This window comes from Pagrus major, chromosome 21 (genome assembly GCF_040436345.1).
Source record: "Pagrus major chromosome 21, Pma_NU_1.0".
NCBI lineage: Eukaryota > Metazoa > Chordata > Actinopteri > Spariformes > Sparidae > Pagrus > Pagrus major.
Window position 1 is genome coordinate 18,543,282 of NC_133235.1, and position 27,636 is coordinate 18,570,917.

Consider the following 27,636-nt stretch of genomic DNA (forward strand, 5'->3'; position numbering starts at 1 on the left):
AATAATTAATTAGTTTGCAATTTTTGATTTTTTAAATTTTTTATGATTTTTTTGTCAATTTATTCATTGATTAAAAGTCTCGTTCTCAGGTCAGGGTTAGGGTTAGACAAAAACTGTACTGACTTAGAAAAGGTAAGGTTTAAGGCAGAGCTGTTTTATTTAATTGTATTGGATTTCACAGGTTTACCTGATTAACTGTGTTTTTGTTCTCTAACTGTGAAAGTGACATCGATTCCCATGTTGGAGTTACGCTTTTGTACATCCGACGGGAAGGTGTGGATGTTGTGTTTGAAATAGGCTGTTATCTTTTGTTTCAGACTTACAGTACTAATGTAATGTTTCAAAAATAAATCTTCAGGTCGTGGACAAGAATAAAATTTTTCACTTCACAACACAACATAAAAAATACTTAATTACCCTTACACAAGCTATTTGTGACTCCCTACTACAGGCACAGTTTTTGAAGGACAATTTTCCTCTTGAAGTGAAGGTTACATTCAGCTTCAGCCTGCAGACAAATGAGAGTAAACATGTACAAAAACACTTGAAAAAAAAAGCCTCAGCCTCAGTCTTCCTGACATGTGCTGCTGCTGTCGATCAGCACGTTAGGAGCCACGTGATTTCAGTCTGATAAGAAAACTCAATTATCTCATCACGCTAATCTCAGTAAATCTCTTTGTTATGCAGCGGCTGCAACCCCAATAACAGCTGAATCCTGGGCAGGAAACGCAGACTCAACACAGGAACACCATAGATAAGCATCTTTATTGGAATACATACAATGTTTTACAGGTAAGACTTAAATAACTCGCAGTTTTTTACATTATCACAGACATGAATTGCGACTTCAATCACCACACGTCACGTAGCTGAGAGGGCACGACACGAAGCACGACAGTCGAATCAAGTTACATCGAGGATCACTTTCTGGTGCACTGCTTGATTTTTCAAGTTGTCACAAAAAATGAACAGCTGATAATTAAAATGACAAAGACCAATGTGCATACAGAACACACTCATCCACACAGTGATACACAAACACACATGCACAGGAACATTTCAGCTTCGAGCCGCCACAGCTGGAGCTTGCTGCTGATCAGTGGACTGCAGTTGTCTTCCCAAGTACTCCCTGTGAAACGAAGAACAACAAATTACACACTACACTTAATGATGATGTGATTTCATTCCCATCCACTCTACTGTGTGTAGAGAATAGTTTGACATTTTGGCAGCAATGGTCATGTTGTGGACAGTGATATATGTCATTTCGAGAGATGCTGACAATCAACCTTCTCAGTCAATTAGGTATGTGGATGTGTTGGATGGTGGTGAATTTACAGGCGAGAAGGCTGCCAAGCCGGTGACCGCATTTCAAGACTGCATTGCAGCATTTGAGTGTGACACCACTGGATTTCTTTTAGAGACTTCAGGATGATTTTCAGTTTGTGACTATTTTTGATGAGAGGTTGGATCATCTCCAGCCGTGTTTGTGGCGATCAAAACTGCCATTTTAAGCCAAAACATGGTGTTTTCCTAACTGTAATCAAGTGATTTTTAAGCCTAAACCTAACCAGATCATAATCACAGCGTTGTAACACCTTCTTGTGTAAAAAAGTCATATTGTGTTGTTTCTGGGGGACTTGTGTCAAACTGGGACTGCATCTAAGGATCATTTTCCTCACTGATTTATTGGAAATTATTTTTTTGATTAATTAACAGGTCTAAAATTTGTTTACATGCTTGTCACAATGTTCTCTGAGCCCAAAGTAACATTTTCCAAGTGCTTGTTTTGTCTGACCAACAGCCCAAAATCCAAAGATATTCAGTTTACAATGAAATTCTCTCATCTGAGAAGCTGGGACCACAGAATGTTTGATATTTTTAACAATTTCTTCTCAAAAACGGACAATCATTCAATCGGTTAAAAAATAGTTGCTGTTAAACTCTTTTACCAAATAACAATATTTTTTTTCAGCTCTTTGTTGTCCATTTTTTTGTCATTTTAGTTTTTGTGAAGAGCAAACAATTGACATACCGCATACTGCATTTCCACATGACAATGCTATCAATCTTCTCAGCAAGAGAGCAGAAAGTGCATTTCCAAAAATATCAAAGTATTCCTTCTATGAAATGCATTTCAAGACCCCACCCAGGTGATTATTGTGGCAGAAGTGGTTCTTTAATATCAGAGTAAGTGGTAATTTTAAATGACTTTCTCATTTTTAAAAAATGAGCTTCTCCCAGTTATTCTGACCTGGACATGATATCAGTCTAAGTACTGAAATAAAATACCATTATTTTGAAAGGTCGGACTTCTTTTTCAGGATTATTCTGGGCAGTAGCATTTTAAGATATGATATAATGACACTCACCTTACTGCTACCAGAAATATCAAATGCCCCTCACAAACTGAAAAAAACGATAAAGGCTAATAATATCTGATGGTGGAAATAATGTCCCCCGAACCAACACTCAGACCAGTGAGTGCTTATGGACGTTTTTTTTCTGCAGACCAACGAAGCTGTTAGAACTTCCTTCTGAAACTCTCTGCTTTTATTTAACTTTAATTAAAGTATGAATCACAGCAGTACGTTCATATGTAGAAATGTGCAGGAGTGATTGAAAACAGCTCAATAACCCTTTCTGACTCATACATCATTTAAATACTTTTCTCCTTGTCTCTATTTTTGTCTCTTTAAATACCAAACTCTGCTCATCACCTGTCAAAGCATCCATGACTGCCCTTTAATGTTTGATCTCATTGTTGACTACTGATACCAACAAAGAGTACAATTTTTGGCTTTTTCTTTTTGCTGAGCTATTAGGGCCAAAGGTTGTTATCTACAGCTGGAGATGCCACTGATTAGAAGTCAGTTAATTAAAAATGGAGAAATATTTCTTGTTTTTGTAGAAATGAAAACGTCTCAAAGGAGCAAGACTCCTCACACCTGCTTCAGAAGAACACGTTTTAAGGCTCTCATCTTGACATAACTTCCCCCCTTCCCATAAGAACTAAATCCCAGTAAGAGGCGAAAAAATCTCCACACTTCCCTGATGATGTCTTTGATGACCTTTGGCTGGTCTGCTAATAGCAGCTATATGTTGATTTAAAATGATGCCAGGGACAAAATAAAGGCAGATGGCAAAATTAGAAGGATGAGCCAGAGTTACAAAAGTCAGCCAGAGCGCTTTCTGATGTACGCATGTACAGCTGCTGTATGAATTAATACCTTCACAACAAGATGAGTCATGAAGGTGAATCACAGCATGATATCAACTACACTTAAATCAAAGGATATATAAAGAAATGAAATATATTAAAATACAAATTACAAAGTGATTCATCGCCAATCTGAGGAAAGTAGAACAGACAACAATCAGGTTTAATGTGTGTGAAGACGGCACCAGCCAGCGAGAGTCCATCACAAGATGAATGCATGATGAATAAAAAGGATACACTTTTGTTTTACTACTTTAAAATACATTCAAAAGTCTGGTATCGTCTATGTAATGAAACCCATCTAAAGACCCTTTTACACAGAGTGTTGGTTGTTAAGCAGATTCATTTGCACTTTATTTAAAAAAGGTACATCACTGAATGTAGTTTAACAAATAAAAGAAGCAACTTCAATCTGCTGAAATGCAGCACTGAAGGTCAATGTTCTTGTGTCTTCAGCTGTGATAACATCACATTATATTGCATTCATTTGGCAGACTCAAAGGCGGCTGCTGTTACATGACAAAGTAACAATGTTGGATCACCTTATCGTTTACGTCCGGCAGCAGCTGGCGCCTGATGATAAAGGCCACTAAAGCTGCACTTGAATAATGGCACTTTCAAGCCAGTTAGCAGTTCATTTTTAAAAATGTTCTTACAAATAAATGCCAATGCCCTCATGAAGGTGAGGTGGTAGTCTTTAGCCTGTGACAGCAAGTAGTTTGATGAGCAACTGTAGACAATACATAGTAAAAAATAAAGGGATATCGAGCCATATTTCAAGAGGAGCCCTCTGAAAAAAGACGCTGGGAGCAGTGCCTTTTTCGCCCCTCATTGGAAACATGAGGCTGTTATAATAATATTTATTTGACTTGCAACCTGGAGCACAGCATCATAACATTATCCCAGCATTTGAGCTTCCCACCCTTAGCGTGACGTCAGAGGTACTGAGAGCAAAATATTCGTAATACGTCTAATTTGCACAGTGAAAAAGAGCAAAAGCAGTAGTGTAGTGATTAGATATACAATTATTCTGATTATTATCGGCATAAATATTACCTAGTGTTGCATTTGTTCCAACAAGTAGAGCATATTTTGGAGCTATATCAACTCTAATACAACAATATAAACCAAGACATTTCCTGGGAAATAAACAGTATTCCATCACTTTCAGTTTCAGTAAACCCAGGACTGAGGAGAGGACTGTCTTTTTACGAACATATGCTGCCTTGAAATTCTCAACAAGGTCAAATCCCCATTCTTGCTTTTTTTCACTCTCTCCCTCTGGCTTTTTAAAAAGGAGCACACAGTGATCTTGAACAGACCTAATAACCTGGTGTATGAAATGTGATGTAATGATACATCCTGAAATGTCAACGTCTGTAGAAAGGACTGTTCCTCTACTTGGACACTGACGCTACTGCAGCACAAAGACAAAGTGACTGTTAACAGCTGATGGCAAACCATCAATACGGAGCTGAGTGGCAAAAAAAAAAAAAAAAAAAAATTCACTGAAGGCCACAAGAATAAGTAAGAGAAGTTTCTCAGTTCACACATTCATCTGTGCTGTTGTCATGACAGCCAGCGCCCTTCAGTAAGAAGGGATGAGAAGATCTTCTCAAGGAATCAATGGAAAGGCAACCTACTCAAGGTGACGGTGGGTATGGTGAGCTGCTTTGACAATAACTTCAATTTGCAGCAGGGAGGGAGACATTCCTTTAAAAAAATAATTAAAATCTATAGCACCAGCCTCAGGGTTTCCCTCACTCTACAGTAGCTTTCACATTTTTTTGTTTTCACAAAGGCATCAAGTGTCGGCAGAAGGCGTAGGTCAACGTGACGAAACAACCTTGAAACGTAAACTGCCCTCACATTATAGGTCCAGTCGAAATAAACAAACTAGAGGAAAAGCAGCCTAAGACACATAACAGAGAAAAACAACTAATAATAATGCTCCCGCTTTTGTGTTTTCAACAAAAACAAATCAATCAATGAGCTGCTACACCAGTGGAAGTGATTACATGCTGTCATTACCTGAAGATGAGTTAATTATAGGGAAAGGTGTGGGTGTGTTAAGGCTTATAAGGAGTAGAAGTTAAAGAAAATACAAGAACAGATGAATGTCTTCAGTTGTGATTTGTCTGCTTGGCTTTTAAATGACACGCTGCTGTTCCACGCTGCTTTAAATCAAGCGGTGAGTGATTAAACCTCCATTTCCTTAGAAAATCAAATCAACTTTGTTCTGAGAACAAAAGGCATGTGCTGAATTTTGCTTCAGTTTTCATCTCAGACTATAACTCATATGCAAGTTTAATTTGTGCTTTTCTTTTTGTATTAGGATATTTGTATGCAGCGCCTAGGTTTCTTTTTTCTAACCTGCATATTTCATTTTAGTACTTCATCTTTCCTTCAGCTACTTCACCCTCATGTTAATTTATCACCACCTTTCTATAACTTTACTTCTGTTTTTTATTCATCACATTTATATAGAAAATAACCTTGAAATACTGCCTTGCAATATCCCTCCGCACACCAGTCAAGCTGAAGTTTACATCCATGTCTGTTCAGACTCATTATATAGCCTGTGTAGTGAAGACCTTGATCCCTATTGCTTTGGGCCACCTGGTTAGGAGGCTACAGATTTCTCCATGATGATGACTGTTTTTGCATTGATATCAATACTACATGTATTTGGACGTTTCTGCAGTATCAGCGGAAGAGTGGAAAGTAATATACAGGCAAGCAGAGAAGAGTACAAAGCAAGTCGTAGAGAGAGAAAGCTGCAGCATTTTGTGTCTGCATCCGTGTATGGAAGTGCGAGAGACCAAGCGGGGAAATATTCTTCAGATGTTTTGAGACCTTTGACGAGGAGCAGAGTACATAAAGTTGGATACTGAGGAATTGCACAATATGATGTCTCAGTTTAATTTATTTCCCCACAGAACTATGTGCATTGCAGTATGCATGTGAGTGGCTGTAAACAACACTGCTGTAACTTTAAAGTGGCAAGTTGACAATTGGCAACTTTGAAGTGCTTCTTTCTGAAAAACACAATTAAAAAATGCAAAAATAATGTCTGAAGATTATTTTCTTTTTTTTATTTCTCTATAGAAGTATGTGCACTGCAGTATGTGCACTGCAGTATGCATGTGAATGTCAACTGTAAACAATACCGCAGTAACTTTAAAGTGACAAGTTGACATTTTGAAACCTATGAAGTGCTTCCTTCAACCGAAGCTTTGTGACTGGCATCTAATTCATGATGAGCGAGCACTTTCTTCCTGCTGCTGCCGTACAGTAGCTTCTTCGAACATAGCTGCAGAAGCAAGCAGCCGGCTCCCTCAATTTGTGGCACCAAGTGCTGAACGGCTTCCCATCTCCACCATTGTCCTCTATCCATGCCCAGCCATTTGTTCCTAAATCCTCTCCCAAGTAAGGCTGTATTTAATGAACTTTGCTCACATTTGAGCCGAGTTGCAGGGCTGCCACACCGCACTCATGTTTCTTGGCAACTACTCTTGGCCTACTCTGCCTCTGATTGGCTAGCCCTCGTTGGTTGCCCTCATACCATTGGTAGGTGGAACTACCCTTTGCTTTGCTAAAGATTATTGGTTAAACCACATCAAAAACAAATCCCATGTGGACTTTTTTTTGTCTAAAGTAATAATTTTATCCAGTAGACATTTGTGTGAAATTTGGTCATAACCAGCTTATGAATTCTTGATTTTTGGTGAAAAATATGTTCACAATGGTCACAGTGACCTTGACCATTGAACTTTGACCATCAAAATCTACTCAGTTCATCTTTGAATCCAGGAGGATGTTTGTGCCAAATCTGATCACATTTCTTCATGGCATTCTAGAGATATTGTGCTCACAAGAATGGGAAAGAAAAACGTCAACCCGAAACCATAATGCCGCTGACCACGGACTGTTGGTGCGGAGACATAAGAATTAGCAAGTATCAGAACAAGTATCTAACTCACAAAGACATCTCTCGGCTTGAGCAAACTTCTAGGACTTCCAAATAATGTAATTAACCCTGCTCAGATTTTTCTGTCTCTAAGAGGTTCTACAAAAAAACCCCATCTATCTTACATTGGAAGTTATAGTATTCAAGCAGAAGTGCTGGGAATGCATCTTGTTTTCTTTTGTAGGACTGATAATGAAAACCTGCTTTGTGAGAAGTGAGAAGCTTTTGTGCCACATTGAGTAAATAAACTTCTGCCTTCACACTTCACTGAACACAGGTCACTTAGATGAGACAACACTAACATATTAAACACAATACCTCCATCCACAGTTGCTCAGGGAGCACAGTGTGTTTTAGATAGTGGCAGCAAAACAAACACATTTTCACTTGTTGCTTGTTGATTTTTTGTTTCCAGGCAATCCAGGGAACAGAAAACACATACAAAGACGAAGGGTGAGTTGAGTGTTTGGATCCAGGAGTGGTACTTAACCTTAAAGCTGAAGTATTGATCAGTGCTTCAGTATAGATGGAGGTTGTAATGGGGCTGGTGAAAGCCAGGCTGCTAGCGTCAGCCAGGCTGCTAGCGTCAGCCATGTTGCTAGCGCTGTCTTTGCGACAGCGGCACCGACAGCAATACCGCACGGAAATTGTCCCTTTTCGCTTTAATTTAAATGAGAGATTCACGATTGACACACCATTTGTGTCTGTACATTAAATATCAAGCATTTTTTATCAAGCATTAGCTTGGTTAGCTAACTGTTGCACGCACAGAGGCAATCATTAAACTGCAGCTGCACTGACAAAGCTGTGCACACACTTTAAAGTGGAATCTGCTAGCAAGTGATTAACAGCCGTGAATCCAACATTTGTGAAGAACATACTGTGATGGCAAAAATCTAAAGCCTCAAAGAGCAAAACCTTGTAATCTTAACACAAGCAGTCATATTCTCTATAAATAGTCAAAACCGTTAAAGTAGCTGGTTGGCAAATTTGGACTTGTTACAGGTTAGAGGTTACAAAGACTTTGAATTGCAATGTAACAAACAAATATTTAAGAATGTCATCTTTAAAGGCCTCGCCATGGTCCCACCCACACAGGTGATTTCATCTGTTTTGCTCGATTAGACCTTTTTTAGGACTGTGTGAACGTGTACAGATGGAGCTTAAATGACATCTCTAAGAATCTCCTGTTGGTTTTTTTTGTACTTGAGGGAGCAAATTATACATTTATCACACTTATCAGTACACAGTTCATTGACCTCACATCATTTCCAGCTGATCTCCGCCCAACTTCCACCTAAGCAGACATCTAATCAGCCAAAATAAATTAAAATACCTGTGAGGGTGTGTAGGGCATAGAATCATTTGTATGCAAATGTAGGGGATGTGATTTGATGTCAGAAAGTCTGATTCAACTTAAACTTTAAAGGATAGATTTCCTCATGACAACATCTGAGTGATAAGTAGTTCATATCAAACAGACAAATGTGTTCTTACCAATTGTGGACCATGAGCTTCTGCACAGCCAGCAGGGCGTTGTAACGGACGAGCTGGTCCTCGTGGTGCATATGATTCATCACCAGCTGTTTTCCACCCAGCTGCTCAATAACCCTGAAAAGGGAGGGAAGGAGGGAAAAACCTTTACCCGCACAGAAAACTGGTCCCATTTTCATCTTTTAGGTCATTCACTGGTCGAGCATCAGGTAATCAAATTCAGCCTGTCAGAAATGTTCTATGTATCTTATGAAGGGTGACTGGCCTTGTAAAAGGACATAATGCTCTGAAAAGGAAAAACACCTGCATAATGCATTTGATTACACAGTAAATGGTGAGAGGAGAGAGAGGAAATGCAGGTGAAAGGACAGGAAATGCTGTTGGTAAATTGATCCTAGTGGGGTCTAATAATGGGTTATTAATCATTTGGTTATTAGCTTTTTTCTTTTTTTTTTTGCTGAGAAAATCTTTTGAAGGCCGACATATTGAAATCTCTTTGGTCATAATGTGAATTGTATTAAAGGTGGAATAAGGGATTCCTGTGAAAGATAGTTCATTGTTGGGTCTCATACCAAGGTCGCATAATACAGACTCTTTGGGTTGTTGATACACAGCATCAGCGGTCTCTGTAAATTGTTTTTAAGCTCAATAATCACGGATAATATTCAACCGGAATTTCTCTCATTTGTCTGGGACACTGAAATTGCTACCGACTACAGGGTAATAACATCAATATGAGAGACAAGAAAAACCATCATTGATCTGTCAATTACACACAGTGTCTTTAGGATAATGAACGTCGAGGGAAAGCTAAAAAATACATGTAAACGATGTAGAAACAAGAACTAGCAGCCTCAGGAGATTGAAGGTAGACAGGCGATCTGAACTTCAGCACTATCTGACAGAAACAGACAACAATCTCTCTTATTTCCTGGGGACTGTGGGGAGATGAGGTGAGCTTCGAGTGTGCAGGCCAATCAGTGTGTTCAGATATAAACAAATGTGGCTAACAACAGTCACAGTGGGGGGCACAGGCTGTAAAGTCAGTTCTCCTGTCTGACTTCAAAGTTAAAGTTGAATGATTTTCCCCTTTGAATGTGTGCAGGAGTCGAGATGAGACATCGGGAGACACAGGAAATGTGCAAAAACAGAAAAGGCTTGCTACAAACCAAAGCTCAACTCTAGACTCACTTTAGAAAACAGATGTACTTAACTAACTCGAACAAACAGATATACACACCGACTACGTTTACATGCACGTTATTATTCCACTATTATTCCTTATATGACAATATTAATGTCAACAGCAACAGATATTCTGAATTTGGCCTTATTCTGAATATATTTCCATTACACCAAGATTTTTGGGATATCTCAATTCCACTTTTTACTGCGGTTTTTGATACATTGCTTCTTGCCTGTTTACGGTCAGCTCTGTGTGTTGCCTAGCCGACAATTTGCCAGGTTCAGCTAGAGAAGCATGCACAGGATTATGAAAAACTTTGACATCAACAGGTTTTTGATAGAGGCTGTGTTCGGTAGTCAGACTATGCACCGCTGCATGTAACCGAGAATAGTAGTGACATATTCATTTTCATTAGCAAGGGTAACAGCTTACTATGAATTAAGCCATCTTCAGAATAAAGGCAAAAGTCGGAATATTTTGTGCATGTAGACATAGTCCACCTGTAACGCTTGGGCTATGTATATATGTTTTAATTGGCTACACCTGCAGCACTAATAATGCAAAGGGCTGGGTGAGTCACAGGTCAAAACAAGATGGAAGCATTCATTTTTGGGATTATCTCCTAAGGTTTTGGACCCAGCAGCACCATGTAACTTCAACTAAACATGGGGATGGTGTAATATAGATGACTTAACATCAACAGACTACAGTCTTTTTTATCTTTTTATTTACTTAAATCATTACTCTGTCATTCGGTCTGCTATTCCAGTCTCTTTCGTCAGCTATTATCAAAGGGTTTTGGCCTCTGTCATTACCTGTTTCTCAGAGCTTTCAATTCATACTTGGTGCTAAGCTATTTTTTCTTCATTGGCTAATTAGTGAAGTCTTTACAGACAGCTGTTCAGTCACACAAATCTCTTGTTGTTTATCTGTAGTAAACTTCATTAACTGGAAATCTCATAGCCAAACAGGGGAGCAGTTTCACAAGAGATATTTTCCCATCTCGCTGCTGAAGGCAAAGGAAACTAAAGAAGAAAAAAAAAAATCACAGAATCTGTAAACTAAATTAACAATGCAGTTTCCTTTTTGTCTGATCCTGGTGAGCCTGTTTAAAACAAAGTTTCTGATGTTATTCAGCTGTGTGAAGACAGTATGACCTCCTGCTGTCCTTTCAGCTGGACAGCTGCTTCTAAGGACAGTGATGGAGGTCGGAGTCGGTGGAGATGGAACAGACTGGATGTTTAAGTAGTGTTTATGCACCGCTGCCATCAGGCTTTTGATATGGCTGCCCATTAAGTGGGTGGAAATGAGTTTCTGCATTGCGCTTTATCATAACCCTGAGATAGCAACACAATGGGGTGCCACAGTCAGACATTCTACACCTAGTGGCTCGAAGCTTTGATTTGACTTTATGTTTTATATTATGTTTTTGTTTTTACAGAAAAATGCCTTACCGTTTGCCGCGTGGGTAGTGTCGCACATACTCTCCAATGTCATGAGCTGCCACTGCTATGACTTGAGGGTCATCAGACACCTCCAACAGCCTTGTCAAGATCCTGTTGAACAAAGGCAGACAAAAGGAGGAGCATTCAAAAGGAGATGTCTCTATGCGTCAAAAGGCAGCCTTCATCACACCTTATTCACTCTGAAAATCACATATCTCTCAGATGCTTCTAAGAAAAGACTTTACTGCAAAACCTTCATCAAATTAATAGATTAACTGAGATTATTTTTTTCAGCTAATCTTTGTTGGATGTAGAGATGCACTGATCTCCCTGAAAGCCTGAGTTAACGTTGCTCTAAAACTGAGATAAAACCCAAAGTTTAAAATCTAAATCCAAGGACAGGAGACACAAGGTATCTTCTGAAAGAGTGACACCTCAGGGTTCAAACTGAGCAAAAGTGTAGATGAGAGTCCAGGAAAGAGACTAATAAAAAAGGAGGGTAATTTAAGCTGAGATGATGCCTGAGCTGATTACGGACAGAGGACGGTGCTGAAACAATGAGATGGGTAGATCAGGATTTTTAGTGAATGTCAGGAGGCCTCAGAGAGTGTGTGACCAGAATTACAAAGAACACAGACACAAATTGATGCTCTATCTTTTGTGATCGGAGTCCGCAGATTAGGCCCACACACAATCACACAGAAACAAGAATGAGAAACAACGTGAAGTGGCTGTTCAATCATCAAACATGATGCTGGTAAGTGTGTGCTTTTTTTGAAAGCTATTTAAATAGTACAACCTGTTAATTGAATACATGTGAAGTTGTTTTGTATATACGTGACAATCAATACTGATCTGAAGCATAATTTCAGAGTGAATCTGTATTTTTCCACTGTAAGTTTCTGTTTAATGTGATACAAATATTACACATTTCTCCATTTGGGAAACAATATTACATTTTTCAAAGCCTCATTTTGATATGCCACTCACATGGAGCACAAACAAGACAAAAGAGTCCACAGCCACGTAAGCAGTTCTGTGCGGCTGTAGCTAAATGCAAACACCAGCATGCTAACACGTTCACCATGACAAACCTAACATGCTGATGTTGTGCAGGAATCATGCTGCGTTTCCAGAAAACTCAGAACTCAACATTTCCGACCTCCTACAAGAAAATGTACAATGGAACGTCACTCCAAGTCGAAATTCCTACTTGTAAACTCCGGCTGATCCATCTACCCCAGACTACAGTATTCCAAGTATAGAAGTGCTATAAAATAAAATGTATAATGGCATCTGTTACCCCATTGGTCATTTTTCCTCCTCTATTTGTTTACAATGAAAGGAGGCTGCACTGGTCTGTGTACACTTGCCCAAGAGACATTTTGTTACAGTCAGTCAAGGTTTATGTTCACTTTCACTACGGTCTTGCACCTGGAATGTTTTGAGGTCGGAAGTTGGAAATTTCAACTGGGAAATTCCGAATTCTGGAACACAGCATAAAATTCACCATCTTAGTTTGGCGGGTTAGCATGATGGCATTTGCTTCTGAGTAATAAAAACAAATGAATACATGTACATATGACGTTGATGGGAATGTCACAAGTTTGGCAGGTGTTTTGTCATAAACCAAAGTACTGGACAAATTGTCTGAATTCGACCTGAGGATGGCACTAAAGCAAAATGCATGCATATGATGCAATATTTTAGTCTGGGAAAAAGTGGTCCTTCTGACTGAACAACCAGCTGACAGGCATTGCTATTTCCAGAGTCACATTATTTGCATTCTTACTTTTAAATTAATTTGAACTCAGTCAGTTTTTGTTAATTAAAATGCGGTTTAAAATTTGATATCACACTTTTTCTCTCAATATTTAGAAGCTGTAGCCTATTAAACCTTCAAAAGTCTAATTTTCATATGCCGCTTAGAGCGGCATTCAGAAAAAAACTTGACACTGAAATTAACAATACCTTTCCGAATCAAATCACGTCTTTATTTCAACTGTCACATTCAAATTCAGAATACACACACCTAATTGATTATTTAATTCATTTCTCTAGTGGGAATATTTTGTGTAACTGTGATAAATTATATTTTTTGCCTTTTTGCCTTTGTGTAGCTGCACAATCTGCTGTCAGCAGCACTGTTAGCTGTTAACTAAATGCCAATGTTCCTTCTCGCGCCAGTGCATGCTTTATCTTACTTGAGGAGCTCGTAGTTCTTCTCGTTCAGGCGGACAGCGTTCTCACGCCAGAACTTCTCAGACTTGTGTACAGGACTCCATTCCAGGCGGCCGGATTTGAGCTCAGAGCTGTACTCATCAAATGAGCTGTGTATATATAAAAAAAAAAAAGGTAATCTTTTTCAACAAGTATAGAGCTTCAGTCCAAGGATCCCCTATGTCATTTGTCCCTCGGCAAAAGGAGCTTTTTCTAGTAAGTGTATTGTGAAGAGTAGTGATTTAGAGAGGCAGAACATATGGTACAAACTAAGAACATCCAGAGGTCTTTCAGTTATGTTATCAATGTAGAATTCAAACTGAGCAGAAATATGTCTTTAGAAAATTGACTAGCTTCATAAAGATTTGCCTGATTCATGATCAGCCATAAAATATTCTCAAGTCTTTCAAAGACTTATCCCAAGCATTTATTATAACAGAACGTCACATTCACTCTCTGCTCTCTGCATACAAGTACTTATTACTGAAAATGAGTGGTTTGCTGATGTAAACGTGACTGAATGTTACTCATGAAATGGAGTCTGCTCAGCTGGGTACCTGAGATCCTGCACACTCTCTCCCAGCCTCTCCAGCAGAAACTTGATGTCCTCGGTGATGTCCTCATCATCGTACTTCTGCTGCTCAAGGTTCTCCAGTTGCTTCAGCACTTTGCACTGAATCATTGCCAAAGCATACTCCTGTTTGGTCTCCCTCTCTGCTGCCTTCTCCAGAAGATTCTGTCAGACAACAAAAGGGTGAGGGAACAGATGTTCAACATTATTAACTCCACTAATATGTGAGTATGTGAACAATACACTTACGCATATTGAATGGTGGAGCATACTAAAATGTGGGAAAACAACTCTGATGCGTACACGTGGAAATGTAGTGTTGTTGCTGGGGGTTTGAGAGTGGAGCAAACTAAAATGCAAAAAAAAAAGCAAACTACGATGTAGGGCGATACTGAGTAGACATACCATCTATGTAAATGAAACATCTCTCTACAAAGTCGTTAGTCCTGCCCGTGGCACTGATTGGCTAATCATATTGGCTCACTGACAAAGATGATAGTAACTCCTTAGGTACTGAAATATGGTATCAAATGACAGGATGTTTTCCGATACTCGATAGTGGTATGAAAGAATCACAGCTCGTAACCTGACCAGTTGAGGGAGGCACCACAGAAGGAGACTTGACTTTGCAAGTATTAGCCAAAAACAGACATTATGGTCTATTTTTTTTATCCAAATATGTTTCTCAATTTCCAAAAAGTTAGTTATCATATTATAAAGTCAAACACATTCTTGCACAGCCTTTAATCCAAATCCCACACTCCGAGTATCAATATATTATTAAAGTAATGAAATTCTTTCAAGGTAGATGCTACAATTCAAAATACACCTTAAACCAGGATTCAATTTAAGGTGTATCAAGGGAGGTGTGAAGCGGATGAATGCAGAGCTGTGCTGCAATGGGAAAAGAACTGTAAAATGTATTTCTGTATCAAAATCTCTGGACAAAGCTCCACATGCACAACAAATAAGTGGCTCTAGCAGTCGGACTGAGATGGAGGAAACCAACTCCATACTCTGATCAGCTGTATAACTACAGCTGAATAGAAATATCTGACAAATGTTAAGAGCTGTTTGCCTTTGAAGGGTCTCGGTTAACAAAAATGTTCACGTTTTCCTAATTGAATATGATTAACAAAAATAAGAAACAACTTTTAGTACCGGATGAGCAGGTTCGGGTTAACACATCACAAACACTGCAGTGCTGCCTTTGAGGATGTGTTCAAGGACTTCCAGATGGTCTGGATAATTTAAGTCACATTGCTATTCCCATGTGGTGACATCATCATTTGCATAATTAGGACATTTGGGAAAATAACAAAGTGGAAAAAAATCTGGATTTTTTTGGTGAAATTAATTTGTTCAAAGGGAATAACTATCGCAGCTTTTCTCAAAATCAGCATGACACACTGTTAGGAGCCCTTGGGTCTCGACAAAACAATTCTCCTTTTTTTGTCGAGGAACAATATTTTTTATACTCTCTTTACTCCACGTCAAACACAATCACTGTAAGGCAAGTTGAACAACTCTGGGGAAAACCCACTCAATGTCAAGCCGTTTCAGGGTTCTCTTCACTGCCCACCGTTGTTTTTAATTAGCTGTGATATAGCACTCAAACTGAACTACAACATCTACGACCAATTAAAAACTGCGCCCCTTTTCTTTCAGGGCTGCATTCACAAACGCTTGTCATGAAAGCTCTGCCAGCATGAGAGGTGTGATGAATGAGCTGTGGGGGAAATTGTGCAGTCAATCGAGACGAACATTACACAGCACAACGTATTCTCTAAAATGTGGTCTCAAACTAATTTCAGTAAACAAAAGACACAATGAATGTAATCCTTTAGGAACACAGATGCTTATTTACCTAGGCTACAACGGCAGCAAAATACTCATGGAAACTGGCTGACAGAGAAGAACAAGCAGCCTTAAACACCTTCCTGTTTCCAACTACCTTTTCTCCACTGGTGTGCGAGCTCATGTTTCAATCATGTAATCAATGCCATTCCCGCACTATTGTGCTCTGAGCGAGGTCGCTGTTTGGCTGTGTAGCTGAGGTAGACAAAGCCAGAACATCACAAGTTAGTTTTTCATCTAAAAATCCATATTTCCTCTGGGCTATAATTCAAGGACTTGCATGAATATTTTTTTTTGGTGTTCAATATGATGTCCTGAAGGTGTCCAGGTACAGCAGGCGGTCAACTAGACAAACGCACTGTGTTAAAGCAAAGGATTATTACTTATAGCAAAAAGTATCATTATGTAGGTTGACTGCAATCACTTCTATAGTCTTTTAAAAATACAAGAATCAGTCTTCAGAGGACCTGGAAGTTATCACATTGATTTTCAATATATTTCTCAATGTTCCAGACTTGTGTTGGTGCCCTGTCAGACTCACTAAGTTCCTCAACTGAAAGAGCTCCACAGCATGAAGATAAATGGGACATCCACTATTAATTTCGTTTTGTCAGAGCAAAGTATGGGGAATTCATTACCTAGCATAAACACAAAAACAACAGAGCAAGTCCAGAATGCAGGACGGCATTAAATATTCAGTAGATGTTATGAGCAATCGCAGCAGGGAGCTGAAAGGGGCAGCATGATCATAAATCGTATTTATGTAACTTTTATGGGTTTGTTTGTTTAATAAGACGCCTCATCTGTTGTTTTAGAGTTGTCATTTCAGTTCCTGCTTGTTTTGATAGTGCAGACAGCATAGTTAAATGTTCAAAGTGCTGCCCAAGATTAAGTACGATACACACTGACTGTACTGTGTCAGAAATAATGACCTGCAAACTTTTGCAAGCAATTTTAAAAACATTTTTACAGCTCCAAGTTTAGCCAAAAACTAAAAGGACTTCAAACCATGACTTCTCTTCATAGTGAATTCTAGGGTTGGCAGTGTTTCCTCTGCAATTGCTTTGAATCAGCGATGGCAGAGGGGACATTTTGGTATTTGTTCTGCATCTATCCCTGTTGGTCTTAGATTTGGTTTAGTGATATTTAAAAGGTTTAATGTGATATATCAATGGTGCTAATTGCCTATTTCCTCCAGCTTATGCTTTCAAAAATGCAATATAACCTGATGTAAATGTTAACTCTAGGAAAAATGTTATCACAAATACAAGTAAAACATTGAAAAGAAATCTTGCAGGCCCCTCAGCCAGTCCATGAGACAGGAAGGGACTGCAGTTCACCTGGTGTGTTAAAAACATTTTTGGTGAAAAGTGGTATTTTAGAGATGCGTAGAACGAGTGACAAGTTCTAAACATACCCTGAAGGCAGCCAGAATGATTCGAGTGACCTTCTCTTTGACAGACTCCTGGAGGATGTCGGACAAGGCTGGCACGACGTTGTAGCGTCTCAGCTGCTCACAGAGCTGAGGACTGAAGGCCAGCAGCCACACACAGAAGATCATCTGGTACTGGAGCTGGAAGCCACACTTGTTGCTCAGCACCGCGGTGATGCTGTAACAGAAAAGAAATCTATAAAAATCAAAAACGGGAACAAAAACATGCAAAGTGCTGGAAAAAAGACCTGCATCTATATATCTACCATCTGTTTACTAATAGAGGAGCTTTCACAGCTGTCTGCCTTCGTGCTGCTCATCCATTATCTCTGATGATGGCTGAGATCGAAATGTTCAGATGGTCTTTACATAAGGGAAGAGTTGCTCAAAATACCGAGTACTAATGACTACCGCTGACCGCCCATCGTCGTACATTAGCTGGTAAGTGCAGAGATGTGAAGCTCATGGATGTGCTATAATTTTCTAAACAAAATTGAGCAGGAGGGCTAGTTTTATAATGTTCTATTAAGAAATAAATTGTATGGTACCAGGTGAAAGATTGTGGAAATCATAGATAATAAACCCAGGAATATTGAGTCTTCTGTTCATTATTTGCATCTTCCATTTTCACTCACTGTTTCGGGTACCTATCCTCTTTATAAATGTGGCTGAAGAATATAAAATACAATAATCCACATCCCGAGTGAGTGAACCACATGAGCCTGTCAACTAACATCTGAAATGCAAAACAATATAATTGGGACTTCATGTCTATGGGGTATTTTTTGGATCCTAAGCACTACCTTGGTTTAGGTCTGGTGTGGAGTGAAAGTCTTTTTTAGGCAAATGTAGATTTCCTTAAGAATGTGACGCAAAGAAAATTAAAAATGCCACTGAAATTATGGCCTTTGAAGATTTAATACAGTTTTGAAAGCTTACAAGCCTGGCAGAGAGTGTCTAGGACAGCAGCCTTTACAAAGTGAGGTTAATTTGCTTTCATCAGGTTTCACCTCTCGAGAGATGACACTAACAGGACAAGAGGTCTTTTATTCCATCAGTAATTGGCTCTTTAAGACTGCTACTGGCGTGGATGTCAGGGTGCTCCTCCAGTTTCTAACTTATTTTTCTCTGGATGGTTATGGTAATGAGCGATGATGATGAAACAGCTGTTGGCGTTAACTTATTTGTTTGTTCACTATTGTTTTTAGTAATTGTTGTACCAAATTGAGGGCTTTGGATAACAGGTGTACAAACTCTGTAACATCATCCATTGGTTTGTAGACCAGTTTTGAAACCTCGAGTTTCACATTATAGCCATCACAATTTTATTTTTTTGGAGCTAGAAGTGATCATATTTGTTCAAGAGGGTGGAGCCTGGTTGCTACCCGTCATGGTAGCAACCTGTCAAGCAAGAGGTAGCCAAACCCTACAAGATGTAACGTTTTATAGTCTATTCTATATTTAGAATAGACTATTTGATATTATATTATTTATTGTGCCGTATTGAAGAAGACTTGAAACAAGCAATTGAGACCATAAACTCATCAGGAAACTGTTTCCTGAGGGGGAAAAAAAAAAATCAAATGAGAAGTAGGGTAATTTTCTCATAAGCTTACATACTATCAGACTTCTTTTTGAAACCAGTGGAGTTGCCTCCTGCTAGCAATTGGAAAGAGGTTGGCTTCACTTTTGGACCCGAAGCTTCGTCCACAATTTACACAGTCAATGGTCTGTAAGCCAAGCAGAACTCCAGACGTGTACTCCAGATAATCAGATACTGCTGCCATATACTACACACACTGTCAATAAGGGCTGCAGAATTTAGGTAAAAAATCATTGCAATAATTTTGACAGATATTAGGATATTACTGACAATTAGTGGGAATGATCATTTTTGCATCAGAATTTTAATTTAATTAAAATAACTATTAAAATCATGATGATGTGACATTTGTTGGGGTCTGAACCAAACAAACATGTTTTCTTGCATCTGGAGAAAAGATTATAGGCCAGGGTATCTCTGCAGCACTGCAGTACATCATTGCAAGGCTGTTTTGTCACACATTTTACCTTGCGATTTGTATATTGCACTTAGCCATATTGTGATTTCAACAATATTTCAATTAATTGTCAGCCCTACTTTGTCAATGAATTATCAAGCTTACATATATCTCATTGATTAATATAATCTGCCATTAAAATGCCACGATTATTCTTCTTTCGACCAGAGCATTTTGACAGAGTTCATAAACAATGTGATTAATGAAAAATAACATTTCTGCCATCTAACATTTTGCATTTTTGCCTAAACTACAAAGAGATGTAAGAACCCTGTTTATAAGGTGTCATTACTCACCAGTTGACTCCATCAGCCTCCACCCAGGCAAACCTGTACTCATTGACCCTCAGCATCAACTGAAGGCATCCAGCCACACACTGGACATATTGAGAGCTCTGCGAAGGACAGATGCAAACATTTACTCAAACAGAAGCGGGAGCCTCAGCAGTGTAATCAGGAAAACAAACAAAATGTTAGAGGGTCAAGTACAATTAGTGCAATTCTGAAACATGGAGTAGTTGACAAGCAGATACAGCACGTGGAAGAAGGCCAGTCCAAAAACTTGCATTACTGTCACCCATCAAACCTGAGGCATTGCACATGCAGTCTATAGTATTACACACATTAACAACATGCTAGATCACAGACCCGATAGTACAATACAGAGCAATAGCAGGGAAAAGCGTCCCATCACACCTGAGCAGAATAATGTAAATTTGAGATTAGAGAGTGGAGGAAGCTGAGAGGAGAAAAATAGATCACATTAATCTGTTAGGTAAAAGAGGTTGAAGACAAGCAAAGAAGTCCAGCAAAGAGAACAGGCAGCAGTGACGACAGAAGAGCAGAGGAGTGGAGGAGGTTACCTGGTTGAAAATGCAGAGGAAAAGATGATGTTGAGTTATTAGATAGATAGCGCTCGTGTCAACAGAATTCTGAGCACACTCCTCAGAATAATCACGCTAATGCTTATGCTTAAGGTATGGGATAGTAGGACGCTGCTGCTGCTGTGCAAATGCTATTCCAATTTCCCTTGTTATCCTAATGTACAGGAAAAGCTGTGTGTCTCATGCACTCTCAGCATTAAGGAGAAGTGGCTGGCGGCATGCAATTTCCACATGTACAGTTAAAACTCCATGCTGTCAAAATGGAGAATTGCTCTGACAGACTCAGGTCTCCAACAATCTGCAATTATTCATGAATAACTGGAGTGCAAGAACAGAATGGGAGAGACAGGGGAAAGAAAAGATGTGAAAGTTCAGAGACAGCTGACAGAGTCCAGCTTGCACAAACCCTGCCGTTTTTTGTCGTTGTAATTTTTGGGTTTTGGAAGCGCCAGGCTGACCGATGATGCACTTCACACATACTCACTTCACTGGGGGAAATAGTTCCTGCTCCTGAGCCTGATTCTGGACCTGTACCATGTAGGTTCTAATGGGAGATAAACAAAAAAAAACAAGTGCACAATTGTTCACAATCCATCGCTTAGTGCTAAATTACAGTGGCACTGGAACACAGTGTGTGCTGTAATCTTGACCACAATTCAGTGACAGTGGATGCTCACTGATGGGCTGTTCGGGAGAGAAATGCAGTCAAACATAATTTCAAGAAGCAGTCATAGCATAAGAACAAACTTGAAAAGACACAGAATGTTTAGAACAAAGAGAGACAACATCACGCTTTTCTTTGGAGGTGCTGGCTTTACCTGAACCTCCGGATATTTTGGAAATACTGGTGTGCAAAGCAGAGGCACAAAAGAAACAGGAAATCAATATTCAGCTGTTTCATCAGCCCACTCTATAGCGTATACATCTGCCAAGGCAAAGCCAGCACCTTCAATGCAGCTTTCATCAGACCATCTCAAGGCCTGACAAGTCAACTCACACTCAACACGAATAAATGCATAATATTCATTCAGACAAGGTTTTCACTGTGAGCCCAAACAACAGAATTTAACAGAAAATGAAGAGAGACAGAAAGTGGAAATTACTTTGCCATTTAAGATAATTAGACTCTTTGGGGGGAAAAAAATCAAACTCATTATTAAAGAGAGGGAGCCAGTATCTCCAGAAGCTGACGTCCTAATATCTAAGAAATTAATAACCCATGACATGATGAATTAAAAATGAAACAAAAAAGGGTCATTTTTTCAAAACTCCATTATGTGGTCAATTATGTACACTGACAGAAAATTCGATTTCTTATAGCACAAATCATTATCATGTTTATGACATCTTGTTTATTCATTATTTATTTATTTAGAGTCATTTTCAAATGGCCAAAAAACTATAGACTTAGAAATGAACAGAAAAATTTGGCTTCAAAAAGGAACCACCTTGAAAAGAATAAATTAATTGAGTCCTGTTCACCTTTCTTGAATTGCCACAATCTGGCTATATACAGTATGTTTTCCCTCGCCTTATATGACTTCCTCTAACTGCACTGTACTGTCATAATCTGATGTTATTTACATAAAAGCAGACATAATACATACTTTGTAGTTTCACTGTAAAATGACAGAAAATGTGACAGGTGACATGATAACATTGGTGTATCTGCTTGACATGCATTTTTGTAGTAAAAGCAATGACAAAAGTCACTTTAGATAAATACTTCCACAACCAAATTCTGACTGACGTACCTGTGAACTGAGTTGGCTTTTGATCCAGTTGAAGTAGTAGTTAAGATCACTTCCCTCCATCAGATCACGGCCCCAGGCAGCCAGCTTAGCGATGATCCTCGCCGCCTTATGGAAGAAGGACATTTTCAGCTCATATTGTTGTGCATCAATGGATGAAATTTACGCCAAGCCCAACCTTTAGTATTCATCAATCATTATTTCTTTCAAAATTGTTCCTTCTTGCTGTGAAATGTGTAACATATACACACAGTAACATTTTTCCATTTGTAGCACTGACTATATGACCACGTCTTCCATGATGACTTACAGCATCTTTGGTTGAAATACCAGTGAGAAGAAGAAATAAAGAAAACAAATAACGTTGAAGGCTGCAATAACATGTGCTTCAATTTAAAAATACCTTGTTCTGAAACACTACAAAAGGTACTGAACAAAACATGATCTACAACCTCATCTAAGCGCCGAAATTACTGAGCAATTTCAGCTTGATAAGTGCCTCCTGGGTCCTGTGATGAGACAGGAACAAATTGTGTTCTCCAATTTCCCCCTTGTCAGGAGAGGATATGTAGAAATATCGGGGCTCTAATTTAAAAGCAAGAATGAGAATGATAGTTGGCTTGAGTTAAAGTGCTGTGTCACACTCTTGGGGTCACATTAAGCCCACCTGCTGGATGCCATCTGGCTGGTATTTTAAATCAAGCTGTGGGTGTCCTATCATACTACTCAGTTTGCCATTGGGTGGACATTTTCAATCTGTAAAGGGTGGCAGGGAGAAATCATTAGATTAATTGCCTGTTTTTGTGGGAAAAGATGAAGGTTGCTTTGTGAGGAATTATTGATGTCTTTCTATGATTAGAGTCAGAGTCGAACCTGTGAAAAATTCATGGCTGGAGAACATAATCTTACCTGTGAAAAAAAGATCTCCTGCATCCTGTTCTGTGCAATATGTGGTCTGAGAGGTTGCTCTAAATTATATCATCTCAGCTACTAAAATATTACACTGTGCTTAAGTTTTTAGCCTGCACTAGATGTTTCTTTACATAGTTCACACCCCAGTGTGCACACATGTTCACCTTGTTTATTCTACAGACTGACAATGGTACTCATGATAGATAACATTTATAGGTAGCAAAAGGTTGCCTTGGTTACAGGATTGGTTTGACATGTGGTAACTAGTCTGTCGTTGCAGGGACAACTGGAGGTGTTATATGCCTTTCATTTGCATTTTTCCATATTCAAAACACAAAGCAAAAAGTATGATTAACTCTTAACTCACCATGTGGACAGTGAAAAGGTCCTGACGATTCAGCATTGGAAGGAAGTAGGACCAGGCGGTGTTCTTCGTCTTTTTGGCGTAGTCAAAGAAGATGTTCACGCGCTGATGGTTCTCCTGAGTCACGGTAAAATCTTAGATGAGTTCTCAGATTCAGACTTATTTGCTGCACAGCTGAAGAAACTGATGGACTGCATGAAATACGAGCCATCGTTACAAAACTATTTGACCTTTTCAAATAATGGTTTAATGTTTTTCTTTCAGCTCCATGAATTTAACCTACTGATTTTCCAGGTTTGTTATTACATTCATAACAAATCTAAGTTGTAGTTGTGTTCATTTGATCTTATTTATATTAAAAAAGGAAAAAATCTGAGCTTAATTTAGGTGAAATAAACCAAACACCTTTTCCAAATTTGCCAGATCTAAAGTTTAATGCCCTGTTTAATAACAATAATTATAACTGATATGCCTAAAGTCCATACACAAAGGAGAACTTCAATATTTAATTGATGTTTATGTCCCATTTCCTCATTTAACTCTTGGAAATCATGACACTGCCAAAGACTTTGAGTGCAATCAAAACCTAAATCAGAACTCCTGCTTGGTGAAACTAAAATGATAAAGTCCAGAGATCTCAAGTTCTCTCACCAACGGTCCTGCTGTCCTCTCAAAATGTCTATATATATGTACATGCATGTCCTATTTGTTCACAGTCAGTGGGTCTGTCTGTTTACCTGCAGAGTGTCATCAATCAGAGTCAGGATGTACTGGACTGTCTGCTCCTTGGAGATGTGGGCCATCAGGTTCAGAAAGGTTTTCGCACACTGCACACAAACAAAATAAATAAATACATACAAAGTCAGACACAGCACAAAGACACAGCATGTGATAAATTGAGTGAACTGCCTTTGCCTTTATTTCTGTCTGGCACCTCCAAAAACAGTCCACAGACTGTCAGCAAAATGTGAGAAGGTGTATCTGAATTGAGGTTTCACATGAATGTATTCCACACGGATCAGTATTGTTACAGTATAAAGGTGCTTTCAGGCCGATAATAGCTCTAAAGCAGAGCAATGCAGGACGCTACGCTGGTGTGGGCATGTTAGTACTGGGTACAGGGAGAACACAAACTGTCCGAGTTAAAAGGTGTTACAAAAGCAAAGATACTGCAGGTGGTTCAATGTCTTTTGAAGAAGAATAGTACAGTACAACTCTTATATGGCAAATTTAATACTTTGAATAATCCCCAAAGCTACAGGCTCCCAGGTACTCCACTGAGTTTAACATTTGTACAAATAGTCACCATAATCCTGTGTATTTTGCTGCAATGCCAATATTTATCTTCACGCAACCAGCAGTGAGTCTGCTCAGTTTGGAAGGATGTGAGCTCAAGATCAGAATAAAAACAATCATAAAGAAATCTAAAAGGAGATTTGTTCAAGCATCTGTCGGATGAAGCGTTGACTACAGACACAAAAATGCACAGATAATGTAAAGGACTGAATACCTGATGTCCTTCGTTGGTCAGGATGACCTGTTTCTCCTCAGTGTTGGCCACCTCAAATTTCTTGATGAATTCACAGTCCTCTGCAGAGATCATCTGACTCCTGCGAGATAATTCATCAAGACATTGCCATATTAGCATAACGCTACTACAGTTTGTTTTGTTGTTTGCTGTATCGTAAGCAACTGGACGTGTTTCAGAGGTGATGAGAGGTGAATCACCACGACCTGGATGACTGTGAACCTTCATCAACATACTACAATTTGTGTACGATCACTTGAGGAAATTCATGAACACACTTTTGACTTTGAACAACAGCAAGACCAACTAATAAAGAGTGATAGTTCCTATTGATTATTCATGAGGCATTCAAAACATCGTCTTTGTCATTGGAGCAGTCCATACAGCATACAAACATGCCACCGACACTCTCACTGGGAGAGAGAGTGGCCTTCGCCTCGTCACTAGCATGCTGCTTCTAATTACAAGGGCAGCTTGAACTATCATGGCAATTAACCTGTAAATACCACACATTGTAGTTAAAGCGAAACACACCATGGGAGGTGCATGGTAAAAACAGGATTATGGTATTTAAACAAGGAATTAGAAATGATGTGATTCATAGGTCATATCTGCTGCATAAAAACTCAAAGAGGAAGTAGCACTCAAGACAGTGAATCACAACACAGGAACTAGAGGAGCTGCTTTTAGATTGGCACACTGCGCTCAGTCTGCAATTATTACACCAATGTATTCAGACAGATTGATTGAATGAGAGCTTAAGTGCCTGACACGCTGACTTAAAAAATCCCAAGAATTAATTCTCATTGTGTTTTTTTCAAGAGAGCGCTGGTCGAGACCGGCAAGCAGCACAGTTATAGACATAAATCAAAAGTGATAACAATCGGAGCAAAGACAAATAACACTTTTCTCAGTCATAAAATGTCAAAACATTCATCAACATTCAAAACATCTACAGCCAAGTGTCATTTCTTCCAAGTTGTTTGGAGTCAGGTTAAATGCATCCAGTGAGGCCGGCTCCTGAAGGTTCAGGCACATTTGGTAACTGCTTCCGAGCAGACTGAGCAGTATACTTAAATGATCATTTTCCAACTTCGGTATGGACTTAAGGGACACCTAGTAGAAATCACTCCTTGATTTCCTCAATAATAAACATCAAGTGTCGACAAATATCGACATTTCCTAAGCTCTGTAAATGTAATAATCATGGCAGAGCTGTTGTATTGAATTGTGAAAGTGTACCCACTCAAGTGTCCATTAACATGATGTACTGTTGTGTGTCTGTGCATGTGTACTTACTGCAGGTAGGACTGCCAGTTGACCAGATTGGCCCGCACCTCAGCTGCCTTTGCAGCGATGATGTTGGTGGGGACTGCAGCGTCCACAGCCCCGCGGATATCCATCATGTATTATATCTACTACAGTATATGTACTGATAAAATCCAAATCCACCTGGATGGAAACACCAGAGTTAACATCAGCACAGGGTGATCAACATCAGAGGCACTGTTGCAAGCTTTAAGCCTGGCTGTGTGTGTTTACTAGAAGCTGCAATTTATAGAAAGTGAGGATTTACAAATTATAGCAAAAATATGCTAATAATCAGTTAAATATTGCATAACAGTTAGCTAAATTGGTTAGCTTTTACCATGAGGGAACCTATGAGCTATACAGGAATTTTTGAGCTGCAAATAATTTACGGTTAAAACCATTGATAATTCTTTGAAATATTAACCTTACATCTAATTTAAGAAGTTTAACCCCGACGTTATTCAGCAAGCTAACAAGCGGACCAGTCTCCAGTCAAAACCCCTAGCAGCAGGTCATGCTAACTAGCTTAGCTAACCCAATGTCACGACATTACATGATGGGTTTTACTAAGAAATAAGAGACAACGCAGTACTATGACATGAGACTGTATTAAGGCTGTCGCCAGATATACATATAATATTGTGAAATTATTAAGGTGGCACAGGTAACACCGTCAGCTCGGCGTTAGCTAGCAACAACTAGCAAAATAAGCTGCTGCTAACCTAAGCTAGCTGTGCTAACATAGCTTCGCGTCCTTTCTGTCGCCGTGTCAAAATGACAACAGCTCCGCAGGTGATGGCATTTACAAGCACAGAGTAAGACGAATCGTACAATCCGGATATTTTAATTTATTTTAATCACATGAAGAATAACGGAGTGAAAACTGTGTTGAACCACTCACCCAGATCCTGTGCTGCGCGAACAGCTGACAGACTACAACACGGCGTCACGCTCTATCATGTGACAGGCGGTCACATGAGCGGCTGTCTGAACTCAGCACAAGTTAGAGGTGAGGGTAAATAAGTGCCAGCTGCATGTACACTTAAATCCTAAATGTTGTGACAGTCCATTAGTATAAACATCCAGGCAACAGATACGTTTCTAACAGACAGATAGTGTTGTCTTGTCCTGGTTTGAAAGGCTGCATTACAGCAAAGTGATGTGAGTTTCTGACCTGAGTCAGTGTATCAACAATAGTGATGCTTATTGATGTTATTGTGTTCATATTGTGTCATTGTGTAAGGATTTCAAAACACTACAGCAACCAGATTTCACAAGATTCAGTATTAAATTGACGTTATAAAAAGGTAAAAACATTCTGGTAAAAAGTTATTTAAAAGTTTCTACTGATCTGATCAGCCTGAGATGCTCCGGCAGGGATCCGTCTGCCTTTCTATTATTGTCTGTGGCTCTGCTTAATGTTGAAATTGAG

General features: G+C 39.2%; 1 protein-coding gene across 1 annotated transcript; it reads right to left on the bottom strand.

The window, feature by feature from the left end:
- Nucleotides 1-746: 746 nt before the first annotated feature.
- atp6v1h (ATPase H+ transporting V1 subunit H) lies at nucleotides 747-27,193 on the bottom strand. Its single transcript, XM_073491569.1, has 14 exons — nucleotides 27,106-27,193; nucleotides 26,193-26,345; nucleotides 24,876-24,975; nucleotides 24,103-24,192; nucleotides 23,369-23,482; nucleotides 22,093-22,197; nucleotides 20,823-20,882; nucleotides 19,752-19,849; nucleotides 17,381-17,573; nucleotides 14,093-14,271; nucleotides 13,520-13,645; nucleotides 11,325-11,426; nucleotides 8,688-8,801; nucleotides 747-1,129 (listed from the first exon to the last, which is right to left on the bottom strand). Exons 2-14 carry the CDS (start codon nucleotides 26,297-26,299, stop codon nucleotides 1,060-1,062), a joined length of 1,458 nt encoding a protein of 485 aa, XP_073347670.1. The 5' UTR covers nucleotides 26,300-26,345; nucleotides 27,106-27,193; the 3' UTR covers nucleotides 747-1,059.
- Between the last annotated feature and the right edge of the window lie 443 nt (nucleotides 27,194-27,636).